Source organism: Schistocerca piceifrons, chromosome X (genome assembly GCF_021461385.2).
Source record: "Schistocerca piceifrons isolate TAMUIC-IGC-003096 chromosome X, iqSchPice1.1, whole genome shotgun sequence".
Lineage (NCBI taxonomy): Eukaryota > Metazoa > Arthropoda > Insecta > Orthoptera > Acrididae > Schistocerca > Schistocerca piceifrons.
In genome coordinates, this window is record NC_060149.1 from 577,244,033 (window position 1) to 577,263,674 (window position 19,642).

Below are 19,642 nucleotides of genomic sequence, written 5' to 3' on the forward strand. Positions count from 1 at the left end.
CACAGGTCCTTGAACAGTATTCTACATGATGATTTTGAATTTACACCACAAACTAGTCTTATTAGACGCTTTTGCACTCTAAAAACTTTTGCTCAGTTTCAAGACGAACTGCAGAATGTAATCCCGTATGACATAATAGAAGGAAAGTATGCAAGTGTGTTTAATCTCCTACATCTGACATCATTCGTATTGCAAATACGGGCTTGTTTAGGTGCTTCACCAATTCTGTGGTATGCCCTTCCCAAATGAATTCCTAGAAATTTAACACTGTCACTCTCTTCAATCTGCATGTCTTCATATGTTCTACACATGCTGGAAGGAAATGTCTTGCAGGTTTTTAACTTCATATTGTGGGTCTCGTCAAAGTTTAATGGCAGTAAATTAGCTTTAAACCATTATCTAATCTAATCAGGACACCTTCACAGATGTTGATTGGGCCTATTTTGGTATGAATCATTTGATTGTCATCGTATCAGCTGAAAGGTGAAGGACGAAATGCCAGTCTTTTTGTTACATTTGATTAATGGCCTGGGGACACCTTGGCTATCTCCTCCCTCTCTTTCTGAAAGAATTCACCACAGATGAATGTGTCAGTATAAATAGGGAGTTAAATCAAGGGAGAACAATATTTTAATTTCATTTACCAGTTGAAAACTAGGAATATGAGTAAAATTGTTACATCAGTGTGGTGACTATAGTTATTGGCACAGCTTGTTTAAGACAGTTTTAAGGAATACAAGCAGCTGAAATCCTTGTACGACAAGGATTAGAATGTAATGTAAAAATAGTAACTACATGTTTGCAGATCGGTTCTTAGGAACTGCATGACGTTAAAAGGCCGCCTCGTCATGGGCACTCAGTGCCCAATGTAATTTTGGTGACTGGCTAACCACTGAGGTGGCACCAATTGGTTGCTACTCTGCCTTGTCATGGAACAGAATTTTGAAACAACACTTATTTTGACTGTATTCAGGGAGGAATGAAACATTGTAAGTAAATTTATTTTGAAAGTGTTAGCGCCACTGATTATGCCCGCTAAGTCACATTGTAACTACCTGACCAAAAAAAAGTTGCAGAACTTTAATAGTAATGTGCAGAAGGCACCAAGTCATGTATTTGATTAAACCTTTCTGAGCATCAATGAGAATGACATACTAAATTAAATAGATTTAAGTGAAAAAAATTATAAAAGAACAGTTGCAAAATATGACACTTCCCATTGCATTATAGTGTCTTATAAACAAATAATAAATCATTTACAGTAAATACCTGAACAGTGATTCCTTTGACTCTCATTTATGTGATAGCAGAGACAGGCTCAGTAAATTCAGTTAAACTGTATAGGAAGACTGTAAAAATAGCTTCTGAAACTAAAACAAAAAAATGTACAAATAAATACAATAATAAAAAATTGTTTTAAACAGTCAAATGGAAGTAATTCATAAGACAAATACAAATTAGTAGTTGTAATTAGAGATCCTAGAAGAGTTTACAAAAATACTGATCATGACAATAGAAAAACAGAAGTAGTCATCGGCTTTTGCACATCACCTTGCTGCAATCCACTGGAATTAGACCAAGGCATGTGATCAACTGGAGTGGAGTGGCTTTACACATTTTATTACATAATGTGGGTGTGAATGTTGTACTACTTAACTTGCATGTGAAACAACACTGCATGGTCATGCTCATTACCAAGCAAGGAGGGCAGAAGTCACTGTGAGACCTTTATGTTAAGTAAAATGTAGTAGAATGCTGTGATACAGGTGACAGCTTGATCTAGTATGATTTTTTGCTGCTCCTCTGCCATCGACTAATCAAAGGACGTGGAAAAATTCGGTGTTGTTAGTGTCCAGAAGAACTGAAAAGGCAGGGTGTGTCCGAGGGAAGAGTTAAATTCCTGTTGGGACACACAAGTGAAAACAGAATGGGGTGTGGGACGACACATAATTAGCTGATTCTTTTGCAGTGGAAAAAGGATTTGTTAATTCAACTACCAGTTGGGCACCATTCAAATTTTTTGCCTAAGAGATGAAACCGCCCCATGAACCATGGACCTTGGCATTGGTGGGGAGGCTTGCGTGCCTCAGCGATACAGATAGCCGTGCCGTAGGTACAACCACAACGGAGGGCTGACATCGAAATAAGTGTCCAAGGAATAGAAAAGCAACTGGAATCACTCAATAGAGGAAAGTCCACTGGACCTGACGGGATACCAATTCGATTCTACACAGAGTACGCGAAAGAACTTGCCCCCTTCTAACAGCCGTGTACCGCAAGTCTCTAGAGGAACGGAGGGTTCCAAATGATTGGAAAAGAGCACGGATAGTCCCAGTCTTCAAGAAGGGTCGTCGAGCAGATGCGCAAAACTATAGACCTATATCTCTTACGTCAATCTCTTGTAGAATTTTAGAACATGTTTTTTGCTCGCGTATCATGTCATTTCTGGAAACCCAGAATCTACTATGTAGGAATCAACATGGATTCCGGAAACAGCGATCGTGTGAGACCCAACTCGCCTTATTTGTTCATGAGACCCAGAAAATATTAGATACAGGCTCCCAGGTAGATGCTATTTTTCTTGACTTCCGGAAGGCGTTCGATACAGTTCCGCACTGTCGCCTGATAAACAAAGTAAGAGCCTACGGAATATCAGACCAGCTGTGTGGCTGGATTGAAGAGTTTTTAGCAAACAGAACACAGCATGTTGTTATTAATGGAGAGACGTCTACAGACGTTAAAGTAACCTCTGGCGTGCCACAGGGGAGTGTTATGGGACCATTGCTTTTCACAATATATATAAATGACTTAGTAGATAGTGTCGGAAGTTCCATGCGGCTTTTTGCGGATGATGCTGTAGTATACAGAGAAGTTGCTGCATTAGAAAATTGTAGCGAAATACAGGAAGATCTGCAGCGGATAGGCACTTGGTGCAGGGAGTGGCAACTGACCCTTAACATAGACAAATGTAATGTATTGCGAATACATAGAAAGAAGGATCCTTTATTGTATGATTATATGATAGCGGAGCAAACACTGGTAGCAGTTACTTCTGTAAAATATCTGGGAGTATGCGTACGGAACGATTTGAAGTGGAATGATCATATAAAATTAATTGTTGGTAAGGCGGGTACCAGGTTGAGATTCATTGGGAGAGTGCTTAGAAAATGTAGTCCATCAACAAAGGAGGTGGCTTACAAAACACTCGTTCGACCTATACTTGAGTATTGCTCATCAGTGTGGGATCCGTACCAGGTCGGGTTGACGGAGGAGATAGAAAAGATCCAAAGAAGAGCGGCGCGTTTCGTCACCGGGTTATTTGCTAACCGTGATAGCGTTACGGAGATGTTTAATAAACTCAAGTGGCAGACTCTGCAAGAGAGGCGCTCTGCATCGCGGTGTAGCTTGCTGTCCAGGTTTCGAGAGGGTGCGTTTCTGGATGAGGTATCGAATATATTGCTTCCCCCTACTTATACCTCCCGAGGAGATCACGAATGTAAAATTAGAGAGATTAGAGCGCGCACGGAGGCTTTCAGACAGTCGTTCTTCCCGCGAACCATACGCGACTGGAACAGGAAAGGGAGGTAATGACAGTGGCACGTAAAGTGCCCTCCGCCACACACCATTGGGTGGCTTGCGGAGTATCAATGTAGATGTAGATGTAGATGTAGGGGTATCTGTTGAGAGACCAGACAAACGTGTGGTTCCTGAAGAGGGGCAGCAGCCTTTTCAGTAGTTGCAGGAGCAATAGTCTGGATGATTGACTGATCTGGCCTTGTAACACTAACCAAAATAGCCTTGCTGTTCTGGTACTGTGAACGGCTGAAAGCAAGGGGAAACTACAGCCATAATTTTTCCCGAGGGCATGCAGCTTTACTGTATGATTAAATGATGATGGCGTCCTCTTGGGTAAAATATTAGAGGTAAAATAGTCCCCCATTCGGATCTCCGGGCGGGGACTACTCAAGAGGATGTCGTTATCAGGAGAAAGAAAACTGGCGTTCTACGAATCGGAGCGTGGAATGTCAGATCCCTTAATCGGGCAGGTAGGTTAGAAAATTTAAAAAGGGAAATGGATATGTTAAAGTTAGATATAGTGGGAATTAGTGAAGTTCGGTGGCAGGAGGAACAAGACTTCTGGTCAGGTGACTACAGGGTTATAAACACAAAATCAAATAGCGGTAATGCAGGAGTAGGTTTAATAATGAATAGGAAAATAGGAATGCGGGTAAGTTACTACAAACAGCACAGCGAACGCATTGTTGTGGCCAAGATAGATACGAAGCCCACAGCTACTACAGTAGTGCAAGTTTATATGCCAATTAGCTCTGCAGATGATGAAGAAATTGATGAAATGTGTGATGAGATAAAAGAAATTATTCAGATAGTGAAGGGAGACGAAAGTTTAATAGTCATGGGTGACTGGAATTCGAGTGTAGGAAAAGGGAGAGAAGGAAACGTAGTAGGTGAATATGGATTGGGGCTAAGAAATGAAAGGGGAAGCCACCTGGTAGAATTTTGCACAGAGCACAACATAATCATAGCTAACACTTGGTTTAAGAATCATGAAAATGGTTGTATACCTGGAAGAACCCTGGAGATACTAAAAGGTATCAGATAGATTATATAATGGTAAGACAGAGATTTAGGAACCAGGTTTTAAATTGTAAGACATTTCGAGGGGCAGATGTGGACTCTGACCATAATCTATTGGTTATGACCTGTAGATTAAAACTGAAGAAACTGCAAAAAGGTGGGAATTTAAGGAGATGGAACCTGGATAAACTGAAAGAACCAGAGGTTGTACAGAGTTTCAGGGAGAGCATAAGGGAACAATTGACAGGAATGGGGGAAAGAAATACAGTAGAAGAAGAATGGGTAGCTTTGAGGGATGAAGTAGTGAAGGCAGCAGAGGATCAAGTAGGTAAAAAGACGAGGGCTAGTAGAAATCCTTGGGTAACAGAAGAAATATTGAATTTAATTGATGAAAGGAGAAAATATAAAAATGCAGTAAATGAAGCAGGCAAAAAGGAATATAAACGTCTCAAAAATGAGATCGACAGGAAGTGCAAAATGGCTAAGCAGGGATGGCTAGAGGACAAATGTAAGGATGTAGAGGCTTATCTCACTAGGGGTAAGATAGATACTGCCTACAGGAAAAGTAAAGAGACCTTTGGAGATAAGACAACCATTTGTATGAACATCAAGAGCTCAGATGGAAACCCAGTTCTAAGCAAAGAAGGGAAAGCAGAAAGGTGGAAGGAGTATATAGATGGTCTATACAAGGGTGATGTACTTGAGGACAATATTATGGAAATGGGAGAGGATGTAGATGAAGATGAAATGGGAGATATGATACTGCGTGAAGAGTTTGACAGAGCACTGAAAGACCTGAGTCGGAACAATCTACCATCTGGTGAGCAAGATGTATGAGACAGGCGAAATACCGTCAGACTTCAAGAAGAATATAGTAATTCCAATCCCAAAGAAAGCAGGTGTTGACAGATGTGAAAATTACTGAACTGTCAGTTTAATAAGCCACAGCTGCAAAATACTAACACGAATTCTTTACAGACGAATGGAAAAACTAGTAGAAGCCGACCTCGGGGAAGATCAGTTTGGATTCCGTAGAAACACTGGAACACATGAGGCAATACTGACCTTACAACTTATTTTAGAAGAAAGATTAAGGAAAGGCAAACCTACGTTTCTAGCATTTGTAGACTTAGAGAAAGCTTTTGACAATGTTGACTGGAATACTCTCTTTCAAATTCTAAAGGTGTCAGGGGTTCTTTCAAATTCTAAAGGTGGCAGGGGTAAAATACAGGGAGCGAAAGGCTATTTACAATTTGTACAGAAACCAGATGGCAGTTATAAGAGTCGAGGGACATGAAAGGGAAGCAGTGGTTGGGAAGGGAGTAAGACAGGGTTGTAGCCTCTCCCCGATGTTATTCAATCTGTATATTGAGCAAGCAGTAAAGGAAACAAAAGAAAAATTCGGAGTAGGTATTAAAATCCATGGAGAAGAAATAAAAACTTTGAGGTTCGCCGATGACAATGTAATTCTGTCAGAGACAGCAAAGGACTTGGAAGGGCAGTTGATCGGAATGCACAGTGTCTTGAAAGGAGGATATAAGATGAACATCAACAAAAGCAAAACAAGGATAGTGGAATGTAGTTGAATTAAGTCGGGTGATGTTGAGGGTATTAGATTAGGAAATGAGACACTTAAAGTAGTAAAGGAGTTTTGCTATTTGGGGAGCAAAATAACTGATGATGGTCGAAGTAGAGAGGATATAAAATGTAGACTGGCAATGGCAAGGAAAGTGTTTCTGAAGAAGAGAAATTTGTTAACATCGAGTATAGATTTAAGTGTCAGGAAGTCATTTCTGAAAGTATTTGTATGGAGTGTAGCCATGTATGGAAGTGAAACATGGACGATAACCAGTTTGGACAAGAAGAGAATAGAAGCTTTCGAAATGTGGTGCTACAGAAGAATGCTGAAGATTAGATGGGTAGATCACATAACTAATGAGGAAGTATTGAATAGGATTGGGGAGAAGAGAAGTATGTGGCACAACTTGACCAGAAGAAGGGATCGGTTGGTAGGACATGTTCTGAGGCATCAAGGGATCACCAATTTAGTATTGGAGGGCAGCGTGGAGGGTAAAAATCGTAGAGGGAGACCAAGAGATGAATACACTAAGCAGATTCAGAAGGATGTAGGTTGCAGTAGGTACTGGGAGATGAAAAAGCTTGCACAGGATAGAGTAGCATGGAGAGCTGCATCAAACCAGTCTCAGGACTGAAGACCACAACAACAACAACAACAACAACAACAACGAGATGAAACTCTTCAGCATGTTCCAGTAAGAAATGTAGTCTTTGAAACATACTAAAGGGTATCATTCATGTGTAAGTGAAGATGCCAGCAGTGTCTAATTAGAGACCAGGTGTGTTGACCAGCAACTGGTTGTGCTTATTCCATGGTGGTTGAACAATATGTGGTTTGGTTTGGCAGAGAGCGGGATCTTATTTCCACAGATTCCTTCAAAACAATATAGTAGCCTTCTCGAAGATATTGGCCTGTGATCTATGCCTTTGTAATGCAAATTTTCAAATTTTGTAAACTGTGAACATAACTGTGCCATACAGGACAACAGTGAAAACTTTGTAGTGACAATGTCTCAACAGCAAAATAATGCAAACGTGTGACAAAAACATTCAATAGTAGAGACAGATAGCAAAATGCGGTGTGGTGGTGGTGGTGGTGGTGGTGGTGGTGGTGGTATCCTGTGGAGTGTCAGGGTGCTAATGAGATATGATTCAATTGACATTCCTCTGCTAGAGATTATTCTCCAACCTTGGTCTCTGGCTAATAAAATCAGGAGCCCCAACACATTTCAACATCACCTGTGGCTCCTATTCTGTAATAGATTTGATGATGTGCTGCCGTAATATTGTATCGGTCCGAAATTTACACCACACTTACTGTTTACCACATTGTTCACTACGAACAGTCAGGTCAATTGCTTTCAATGCTAAAGTACATATCACAATAAGTAAAGAAAAGAGGATTGATGAAGTAGTGCAAGAACAACAGAAATCATCATGCAAGCTGCAGACACTATGATAACATTCTCTTCTGGTCCTCCTACGTGGAAACCAGTTCCATGGTGGTGCAAAGAGATTTGCAGATACCATCAGAAAATGACAAAAGGCTCAACAACAGCATAGGTGCCACCCCTCTACTGAAAATTTAATTTTATTCAAAAAATGAAGGGCAAAACCACATTACTGAGTGAAACAAAAAAAAAGAATGTTGAGAATATGTTTGATCATTGACAGTACGTACCCAGCTTCACAGGTATGGGCAGATTAGTAAGGATTAGTGAATTTAAAACCACTAATAGAAACAAGGCAATCCTTGACTATGGGCAAATTAACACCAGATCTTCTGACTGACATAGCTGAACTGTCAGCACTGTAGTATGCAGAAATGTCAGCATCTAAGACTTAACGTTCCACTTTTGCTCAGCATCGCCTTTTAACAGAATGTTATCTTTTATCTCAACAGACTTGGAAACGGGTTGTTTTTCGTGTGTTTAGTCGGTATACTCTTCAAATGCTATCACTTAACTGCCATCACACATGGTAACGTAATGCCCACCACCCGCTTTGGGGATCTCCACATCCTTGTCCACGTGGCTCACTATTGCTAGACGACTTCCACCAAGCGGATCTTGTTTGCCTCAACACTGGGGACCCTACATATTTGTCTGCCTCTACGACAAATTTCTCTCATTTGGACCTTTCGGTCAGTACTGTTCCGCTAGCTCGGCGCTTCGAATGGTTCACCCTTGATGATACACACTCGAGTGATCACTTTCCATGTGTCCTTAGACTGCAGCCTCAACTGCTCTATATGTGCCCGCGACGCTGGAAGTTTGCCCAAGCCAATTGGACACTTTCTTCGTCTCTAGCGACGTTCGATGACTGTCACTTTCCTAGCGTCGACGATGAGGTCATACATATTACCGACGTTATTCTTACAGCTGCGGAACATTCAATACCACGCACCTCCGAATTGCCCCGGCGCCCCCCAGTTCCTTGGTGGAACGAGGCATGCCGTGACGCAATACGTGAATGGCGACGTGCTGTTCGCGTTTTCCGCCACCATCCTACTTTGGCCAACTGTATCTGCTATAAGCAGTCCCGTGCGCGATGCCGTCACGTCATCCGCAATAGCGAGAAGGCAAGCTGGAAATTCTTTATTAGCTCATTTAACACCTTCACTCCCTCCTCGGAAGTTTGGAGTCGGATTCGACGGTTATCTGGCGCGCCTAGTTTCTCCCCGTCTCTGGGCTCACTTGTCGCGCATGATACATTAGTGGACCCCGTCGCAATTTCTAACTTCTTTGGTAAACACTTTGCTGAGATTTCGAGCTCTTCAAATTACCCGCCAGCGTTTCTCCCGAAGAAACGTGCAGCGGAAGTGCAACCTCTTGCTTTCTTCTCTCAAAACCGCGAAAGCTATAATACTGTTTTCTCCCTGCAGGAACTCCAACATGCACTCTATTGTTCTCGCTCCTCCGCCCCAGGACCGGATGGTATCCACATCCAAATGTTGCTGCATTTATCAACCCATAATTTGCGTTACCTCCTTCGATTTATAATCTAATTTGGACCGACAGTACTTTTCCTAGACGATGGCGGGAAGCTATCGTCGTTCCTGTTCCGAAACCTGGAAAGGACAAACATCTCCCTCTAGCTATCGCCCCATTTCTCTCACGAGTAGTGTATGTAAGGTTTTGGAGCGTATGGTGAATTGCCGTTTAGCTTGGTGGCTGGAGTCCCGCAGTCTTTTAACACCTGCCCAATGCGGTTTCCGAAAGCATCGTTCTGCAGTTGACCATCTAGTTGCTCTCTCCACTTATGTCATGGACAATTTTCTCCGGAAACGCCAAACAGTAGCAATATCTTTTGATCTGGAGAGAGCATATGATACCTGTTGGAGGACAGGCATCCTCCGCACACTGTTCTCTTGGGGCTTTTGAGGTCGGCTGCCCCTTTTTCTTCGCGAATTTATGGCAGAGCGCACATTTAGAGTGCGGGTGAACACTACTCTCTCCCTTACTTTCTCCCAAGAAAACGGGGTACCCCAGGGCTCCGTGCTAAGTGTTGTACTGTTTGCTATTGCCGTAAATCCAATTATGGATTGTCTCCTTCCTGATGTCTCGGGCTCTCTCTTTGTGGACGATTTTACGATCTACTACAGCTCTCAACGGACCAGCCTTCTTGAACGATGTCTTCAAAGATGTCTTGATCGCCTCTACTCTTGGAGCACCGAAACCGGCTTCCGTTTTTCTCCCAGTAAGACCGTTTGTGTTAATTTTTGGCGACGTAAGGAGTTTCTTCCACCCTCCTTACATCTAGGACCTGTCAACCTTCTGTTTTCGGACGTCGCTAAATTCTTGGGTCTTATGTTTGACAGAAAACTGTGCTGGTCCTCCCACGTTTCCTATCTTTCGGCTCGCTGTCTGCGATCGCTCAACACCCTCCGTGTCCTGAATGGTACCTCCTGGGGAGCGGACCGAGTGGTCCTCCTCCGCCTCTATCGCGCCTTAGTGTGCTCGAAATTGGACTATGGAAGCATAGTTTACTCCTCTGCTCAGCCGTCTATTCTTCGTCGTCTCGACTCTATCCACCACGGTGGATTACGTTTAGTGTTTGGAGCTTTTTACACCAGCCCTGTGGAAAGCCTTTATGCTGAGACTGCTGAACCTCCGCTGTCCAATCGGCGAGCAGTCCTTCTGAGTCGTTATGCTAGCCATCTGTCTTCCATGCCTGCTAATCCAGCCCATGACATTTTTTTTCGACGCCTCCTTTGATGTAGGGTATGCAGGTCGCCCCTCCTCCCTACTACCACCGGGAGTCCGCTTCCGTCAACTGCTCCATTCTCTTTCCTTCCGCTTTCCTAAAACATTCTTGACAACTTGGGGTACAGCACCGCCTTGCCTCCGTCCCCGGATCTGCCTGCTCCGTGACCTTTGTCAATTTTTCAAGAATGGTACCCCTTCACTTGTTTATCGTCGGGCATTTGCTGCTCTATGTGCACAAAGGAAGGAAGCCACATTTATTTACACTGATGGCTCAAAAACATCGTTAGGTGTAGGGAGTGCCTATATTGTTGGCGACACCCCAAATCAATTTCGGCTTCCCAACCAGTGTTTGGTTTATACTGCGGAGCTTTACGCTGTTCTCCAGGCTGTCCACTACATCCGCCGCCATCAGCGGATACAGTATGTTATCTGCTCAGATTCTCTCATCTCTCTCCTCAGTCTCCAAGCAGCTATTCAATCGATTCCCTTCGCCGATCTACGGAGCATTTTATGTTGTCGTGTTACTCTTTTATGGCACGCACGTTGGTCGACACTTCCCAATAATAAATTGCGGGACGTGAAAGCTCTTCCTTGTGCTTGGACCTCTTCCTCCCGAACGCGTCGTCGGGAGGAGGTAATTTTAACTAGACTCCGGATAGGGCACTGTCTTTTTAGCCATAGACATCTTTTAAGCGGCGATCCTCCCCCACTCTGTCCCCACTGCTCTCAGCTGTGGACAGTAAGACACCTTTTAATTGAGTGTCCCTATTTTACTCCGTTACGCGCGCGTCTACAGCTGTCGCCTGATATGTCGTCAATTTTAGCAGATGACACGCACTCGGCTGATCCCGTTCTCGATTTTATTAGTGCCAGTGAAATGACGTCCCTCATTTGAAGCTTTTTTTTTTGGGGCAACCAACCTCTTTCTGTAGTGGATTTTTAAGTCTTTTCTCCAGTTTTTTGAGTTTCATTCCCATTGCTGCTAGTTTCCATTTTCGGTTTTTACTGTTTCCTAAATCACTGACCGGGCGCTAATGACCATAGCAGTTTTGCGCCCCCCCAAAAAAAAAAAAAAAAGACTTGGAAACCCACAATGCATCTTTTACACTCTGGAAACTAAGTGATGTTTTAAGACAGTGTAGGAATATGTTCCCAGGACCAGGCAATATCCATATTCAAATGCTGCAACGTCTTATTGAAAATAGTAAAAACTCTATTCTAAAAATTTTCAACAAGATTTGGCAAGACATGTAGAATTCCTGTCACAATGGAGAGAGTATCACAATACCGATACTGAAGTCAGGACATATAATACAGATAGCTACATACAGATCAGCCTAACAAATAACTTGACTGTTAGAAAAGGTGGTTAATGAGCTACCTTGTTGCTGTTTGGAATCTAGAAATCTCCTTTCCAGATTCCATTGTAGATCCCGAAGGTCTTGAACCGCCATTGATCATCTCATACAACTGGAGTTTGAGATTAGAGAGACCTTTGTGCACCACTGACATTTGATTGCAGTATTTTTTTATTTACACAAGGAACATAATAGAGTCAAGATGAGCACAACACTTAGTAACCAATATGTGCAGGAAAATAGTCCTGCAAGATCAGTTTTTTGCAATTGGAGTAAATGGCACAGCAGATGTGGTGAGATGTAGAGTTACTCCACCATTACATGTTGATCTTTGCTTATATCATAGTTGTGTATTGTTGTCTATAGCAGAACCCAAGCTGCAGACAGCTATACAGAAGAGCAAAAAGTGGGTGCAAAGCTGTGGGTACTGTTTCTCACAAACTAAATTGAGCATTGTGCACTTCTGTGCGGTGCTCATCCAGAGCTATTCCTCGAAATGGAACTGCTACAAGTAGTGGACCATTACCATTTTCTAAGAATTCTTTGTGATCATAAACTTACATGGTTACTGGTTTTGTTGAGATAGTACGTACTTGGTTGTTTTGATGTTTAGCTGACGGAAGTTGGCATCAAGTGACTGTCCCTTAAGTATACAGTTATGATGACATGTTTTCTAGCCCTGACCCTGATGGCAGCTATTAGAACTACGGAAGGGACTCACTTTAGTATTGACTGAATAATTTCTCATTCCCCATTCCCATCTCATATTTTAGCCATTCACATACTACAATAAACAAAAAGGTGGTAAAAGTTACACAGTGGGCTCTCATTGTCTTTCAGTTAGTTTATGTATGATATATGTGCGTAAGATGCACAATAATACTCTTTAAAGTCATGTCTAATGTGATTGTTTTTTATGTTTTTGTCTTAAGGTTTTAACTGTCTAGTGAAATAAGCATTAAATGATGACAAAAGCACTAAATGTGGTGAGAGAGTTTGTGTTAAGCTACGCTGCAGATCAGTCTGCTGCGATGCCTTTTATTACACATTCACATTTGTTGGCTTTGCTGCCTCACAAAAAGTCACCTATAAACCTTGCCTATACTTGGACCTACACTACTAATCTGTCTGTCACTAAAATGAAGATTCAATAGGTAGGTTGTTTACAGTAGCCCAAAGTAGACCATATGCTTAACTGATTAAGTGATTAAATATTGTGCTTATTTTTAGTTGCGCCTAAGGAAATAATAAATTACTATTTTCCAAATGCACGTATGTGCAGTATGTGAACTGTTAATTCACTGTTGCAATCTTCTGAATATACATAACCCAGCAGGCTCATAAAAACCTTGCTATGTGTGTAGTAAAACATTTGGGTATAACAAACTTGGCATATCGCATCGTCTATTTTTGAGATAATATTAAGAAGCAATATGAAGTTTGATGATTATGTAATAACATTATTACAGAAGGTGAATGGAATACTTAGATTGGTTGGAAGGGTTCTGGGACAATGAATTGTATTTGTAAAGGAAGCCACACATAAGATGCTAGTGTGATTAGTTAGATCATTGACCCTGTGTTTGAGTCCTTACCAAGTAGGCATAGCAATACACATGAATAAAATCAGAGATGCACTACTACCATCGTAACAAATCATTATAGCCCTTACAAAAGTGTAACAAAAAATTTCGTGGAACTTAAATTGGAATACTTTGAAGAAAGGTGATATAGTTCTTGTGAAACCATTTTCAGTAAATTTATAGAACGTGTATTAGAAGAAGACTGTTCAATAAATCAGCTGTCACTATTGCATATTCACTGTAGGGATGATGAGAATATGGTCACTTCCCCTTGCTCAATATGCAAACTGGAATGGGCAGAAAATCAGTAGTATTTGTGAGAAGTGCTCTCTACATGACCAGTACAGAGGCTTGTTTGAGTATATATGTAAATATAAGAAATTATATTTATTTGTATGTCATATGTATAGTGGAGTGCTGTTGGTTGTAACATACGAGGAAATTGCTTGAAGTGGATGATCAGGCTTGTTATAAAATCTAAGGAGATACAGAGCAGCATTTACTTGGACTGATTGTTAACTTCTTATAATATTGTAGCGAAACATTTAACTTACAATATAGCATGCTTAGATAGTTAAAGGGAGGAACTTCACATTTTTCATGTTTACCAACTTATGAAATGTTTATCTGATAATTAAATTTGTGAAAATTAAGAATTCACCAGCATAGCATGGAAAACAAAGTAAATTTCATATACATGCTATGTAATGTGACAGATCCACTATATTTTGGAATCTGTTTTTAAGTCAAGTGGAATCTGATTCATGTTGTCATTCATTGTGGTGATGTAATCAGCTCTCACTTTTTGTGGTTAAACCTTCTTTGCATATTTTCAGTGAATGTAAGGGGAAATCAAATGGAAATGAGGCAGATGGATAAAAGTGATTAAACTGTTTATTATTTCAAAATTAATTGCCATATCTCGTAATATATCTACCCAACTGTGAGGCAAGCCAGTCAAAGCCTTCATGGAAAAATGTGTGCAGTTGCCTACAGAACCAAGATTGTACCCAGGTGTGCAACTGTTTATCTGTATCAAATCAACAACAGTGAATGAATGGGTGTGTCAGGGCTCAAAAAGTACGGAAATCACATTAGGGGAGTTCAAGTCTGAATGGAGGATATGTGAGGGCTTCCAAGTGACATGTTTGCTGCATAGTGAAATGAACAGGCATGCCAGCTCCAAGAAAGTCACGATGACCTATTCTTTAAGTTAAAGGGCTTATTGCTTATTCAATTTCTGGAACACGGTGCCCCAATTAGCACATAGTGGTATGTGGACACTTCGCAAAAAATGTAAGTGTGCCATCAAGTTCAAATGCCCAGGAATGTTGACAGATGGTGTCATTCTGTTACAGGATAATGTCCGCCCACACGTTGCCAAGGTTGTTTAGAATACACTGCCAAAGTTTCACTGGGAAGCCTTTACACTTCCTCCACACTGTCTTGATCTCTCCCAATGTAATTTCCATATATTTGGAGCCCTGAAGAAAAATATTCCTGGCCATCTATTTGCTTCAGAGAAGAGGTGCACACCTGAGTACAGTCATGGTTCCGTAGGCAGCTGCAAATATTTTTCCATGGAGGCATTGACTATCTTGTCTATCAGTGAGATAAATGTATTAACAGTTATTGTGATACTTTTGAAATAATGAACAGTTTACTTAATTTTTCCATCTATCTCATTTTCATTTGTCTGTCTCTTATGTCTTACTAATTATGATGTGTCTTTCATTTCTTTTATGTAGAGTTTTTCTACAGTATTCTGTTTGTACTCATTTTTTCTCTTTATTGCAATTTCAGTGCATTTATACATCATAAAAGCATTTAAGAAAGGACAAGTTCACTTCAGAAATTCCATTAGAGGAGGCAGCCTGAGTGTTGCAGAGCTGGAGGTAGTGTATGCTAAAGTGCTGTTCTATCCTTGAAAATGTGAAAAATAATAAATCACTGTCTAAACACAAATCGGGTTGTTGCTAATCTCACTATAGTTTTTCCAGGTTATTGTTATCCCATTCTTTGTTAAGTTTCTTATTTCATAAGTAAAATAAAGTAATAATAAACATGTAGGTAAGATCAAACAGAATAATGGTTTCCTAGGCATAGTTTCATTGGAGATGGAATACTGGAGAACTACCCCACCCAGTCAGAGATGTAGATGTAGAATTCAATGTGGGTTTGATATTTTTGTCCAATATTGTTTCATAAACACAAAGGATTGCTAGAAAAAAGACATCTTTGCTGATGGAAAACACAACTAAAGATTGAATGCAGTCTTTGGGTTGATTGTGGAACCATGTGCAATTATTCTAAGTTCATGTGAATTTATTGAGTGTGATGGAGGAAAGGAATGCACATGTACTGATACTGTTGAAACTAAGACGTTTTCTGAGTCACATTAGTGTGAGAGACTAAACAGATATCATCCTTTTTTTAACTTACAAACTGGCAGTTTTTGGTAGCTCCTGCCATTTTGTAATTATTTTATTTAGTGGCTGCATCTGTGTGAGCAAGGATCTTAGTTCTCTGATCACAACATACTTTTTAATGGGCTGTAACCCCGTTTATAACAAATATTGTATTATTTGAAAAAATATTTTGCATTTTAAATTATAACTTCATGTTTAATGTGGGAACAATTGAAAAATATATATTGTTAATTTGTTACAGGTGTCACTGTTTAAGAGTGACAAACTGATAGAAGGAGAGCCTCCAAATAATAGATCTCGTCATATGAGGCATGGCAATGGTGGTGCTGGAAGAAGAAATAAGAACAAGAAATCTGAAGAGATAAGAACACAAAAAAGTACAGAAGTGATTAGGAGTCCTGTCAAACAAGGTGGTAAGTTTGAACAGGCCATTAGCTATGGACGTGTTGTTCAGCCATTTGAACGTAACCCAAAAGACAGCTTCTATGGTAAAAGAAATCGTGCAAATCATGCATTTGGCCCTAATACAACTATGGCACATCCTGCTGATATTAGAAACTGGAGACAAGGAAGTGGACACAGGGCTGAAAATATGGTGCAGAGTAGAGTGGTAGAAAACAGTGCATTGAAGGTGAATATGAATGGACCTCTTGCGCCACAGTCTCCATTTCATTTTCAGGTGTTACAAAGAAACCAGCAACAAATGAAATCTGCATTTCCGAATGCAGAAGTACTTGAACAAAGGGTAGAAATTTTAGGCAATAAAAGCCCATCTCGTAGAATTGTGGACATTTCACATCCGTCCAGGAGATAGTTATTTCCATCAAAAATTGCTTATCATGGAAATTTTCATGGTATTGTGTGCAGTTTGAACTGTAAACAGATCAGTGTGCTTGAAAGCCCTCTCTTAAATTGGTGTTTTTGCACCGGTATGAGAAAACTGTTGAAATGGTGCAATTCCAAAAGTTTCTCGATCTCATGACAAGTTTTTAAAAGGCAGAGCAACTGTGTGATTTTATAAATTTGAATATTTTATCAATCTTAATGAAAGGTAAAACAGTGTTGCACTTCTACACTGACTTCTCTGCAGCCAGTTTTAACAAATGACCACAAGGATCTTCGATGAAAAGCGCCTGTTATACATTACAAATGTTCTTGTTAGAAAATATCTGTTTCAAAATTCATTATGTACATGAGAAAAGGTTAGATGTAATTTTTTTTTTTCTGTATGATTGTATGAAAAATTTTGTGACATCATCATGAGTGTAGTTTACAGCAATGGCCATTTAAACAGGCAGAATAATTTTATATATTTTTTATTATTTTCTGTTTTTATTTATTATACAGTGCATGTCTTTATAATTGACAACATTTTTATAAAGGTGACAAACTGTATTTTATTTACTGATCCAAATTGTTAACTTGTTTTATCATTCAAATCAGTTTTAGTTTTTGTTTAATACAGTTCATTTATGAATTGTTTTATGTTTTTGAAGGGACTTTCATTGAATTTATTTTTATATTCACGTTTATTGTCAAATGTCCTTCATGATATGAGAACAGTATGCAGATTGTTTGATGCATATTTGAGGGCTGGGGAAGGAAGTGAAATGAAATGAAATGAAATTAAGTGAAGTTAAGGGGAGGGAAGGTTATTATTGTTTTGTAATGTAATCTTTGTTAACTGCATCATAGTCTAAATGTTTTATGCTATTTACATTTATTGTACATAAATTTTTATTTTCGTTGGAAAAAGCTGTTGTTTTAATTGTTAATAGATAACTGTTATTAGCAGTGTCAAAATATTTTAAGTTTTTTAAATTGGGCGGTTACTTGAAAATAGCTGGGGTGGAAAGGGTTCAGTTTGTTAATCGCTCTCTGCATAAATGGAAAAGTGTATTGCCAGTAGAGTGCGTAAAAGTATTGTGAAAAATTGTTACTTTTTTGTTATAATTGTAAAAACTATAAAAATATCACATCATTGTTTACAGAGGGCACACAACAAGATATTGCATTTTCTTCTTGAACTTCTTCGTGATAGTGGTCTCTGTTAAAATTATGCAGAGTGTCAGAAGTATTTGACCAAAATTGTAGACTGTGTAAAAACTATCTGACATCATATGTTGCCATTCCTCGCACACTGATTAAGTTTGCTGTTTGGTTATTTGTAATATGCCTTTAGTTGTGGCACAACATTTTGACAATGTATGAAGAGCACAAAAATGTCATATAAAAATGAAAGTTAAAGGAGAACTTTTGTATGTAAAAGTATATGAATTTGCTTGCTTATCATTACACATGAATCCCATGAAACCAGTTGGTAAATAAATAACTTTCACAGTTCTCAGTAAACATAGCTGATGTGACCCTTTTAGCAGTTCTACAGGTCACAGTCAGGCTGACAGCAACAATCAGATCTTAAACTCCCACCCATCAAAATGAAATATTACCTCTTCTGCTGCCCAACTGAAGAGAATGAAAATAAGAGGTCCTAAAAGTGTAAAAACGTGATAAACGAAATGACTGCATGAATATGTGTGTGTTTGATTTACATTTTCATCCAGAATTACGTATTCTGCTAAAAAATTATGTTAATGAAATAACCTCCATTCCCCACAGGCACACATGACACAATAAGTATATCCACTTTAAAGTTCAGTGATATGTTTCATATTCATTCACTAAGTAAATGATGACTCTCCTTGAAGTATATTTTTTTCATTGCATCCTAATGTAACAGATTGATGTGTTAAATACATTATACTCTTATGATACAAGGTAGAAATTATTCCACATTACATATTTTTTCCAGTTTATAACGTTATAATTTTTGCACTGCTGCAGAGTGCATGTTATTGTCATACATTCTTGGTAGATTGAAACAATGTGCTAGATGAAAAATTTACCCAAATGTCTGACTTCCTGCAATCACAAGTTCCCACACAATCTCCTGAACAATGCTAATCCATGTATGCGTTTTGTATCCTATAGCTTACATTATCATATTTTGGTGCACAGTTGACAATGTCTGCAGTAGAAGCCAGATGCTTGTGTTAGATTTGCACTGAAGCACAATGTTTTAATCTATAATGAATGATAATCTCATCATGCATCCTGCCTGTTCAGCCATAGGCCATATATGAGTCATTCCCCACAGTTTCCTTTTTCTCAGGGGAGTCTAAGGAGAGTCTCTTTGGAAGTTTGGAATTGCAGAGTTGGGAAATCAAGGATATACTTGAAGCCATGAAGTATGGAGCTGGCAGTGAATTAAATACACGCAGCAAAGTTCACTGACTGGTTTTTTAAGTACAATGAAGGTTCCTTACACTTTATTGACAAATGTCTGTTCCGTAAATCTGTGCATGCTACAAGAGCAGCTGTGTCTACCTACCTCTTTATGTGCTGATGATTACAATATTTTTGTTGTAATTTGTATGTGGAATGTTTTATTTTACTGTTGATCTCTCCTACTCTGTCCTCCCCCTCTTCCTCCCCCTGTATCTCACCTCCCCCCCCCCCCCCCCCCCCAACCTTCCCTCTTTTTTATATGCTTCCACTCATCTCAAACCTGCTACTGCAGCATGGGTGTTTCATTGTTCCTGTGAAGATTGTCCACTTAAAAAGCCTGTGCATTATGGTCAAGTAATGCTCTCAGTACATAATTTGGATACCCTAACATGTGCACAGTATTCTCAGTTACTATTAGGTGTTTCATTAATGGGTTTTATAAGAAATTCTGTTTTGTATTTTTCTCAGTTTTCAACAATATTTATTGTATGGCTTTTGCACCACATGTAGCTCTGTGTTCATGTATTTTGAATGTTGTAGAGTTGAACAGTGTTATTTACATTGATTGTCTGTCTGTGTGCAGTGCAGTAATGCTCAGTGTC

General features: G+C 39.7%; 1 protein-coding gene across 2 annotated transcripts in view; it reads left to right on the top strand.

Moving 5' to 3' along the window:
* Nucleotides 1–19,187, top strand: part of LOC124721197 (terminal uridylyltransferase 4-like) — a 207,296-nt gene extending 188,109 nt beyond the window's left edge. For both annotated transcript variants that reach the window (XM_047246042.1, XM_047246041.1), the window contains 2 exons: nucleotides 15,127–15,218; nucleotides 15,994–19,187. In XM_047246042.1, the coding sequence (XP_047101998.1) occupies nucleotides 15,127–15,218; nucleotides 15,994–16,566 (665 nt within the window). In that variant the 3' untranslated portion in view covers nucleotides 16,567–19,187. The remainder of the gene's footprint in view (nucleotides 1–15,126; nucleotides 15,219–15,993) is intronic.
* Nucleotides 19,188–19,642: the final 455 nt, after the last annotated feature.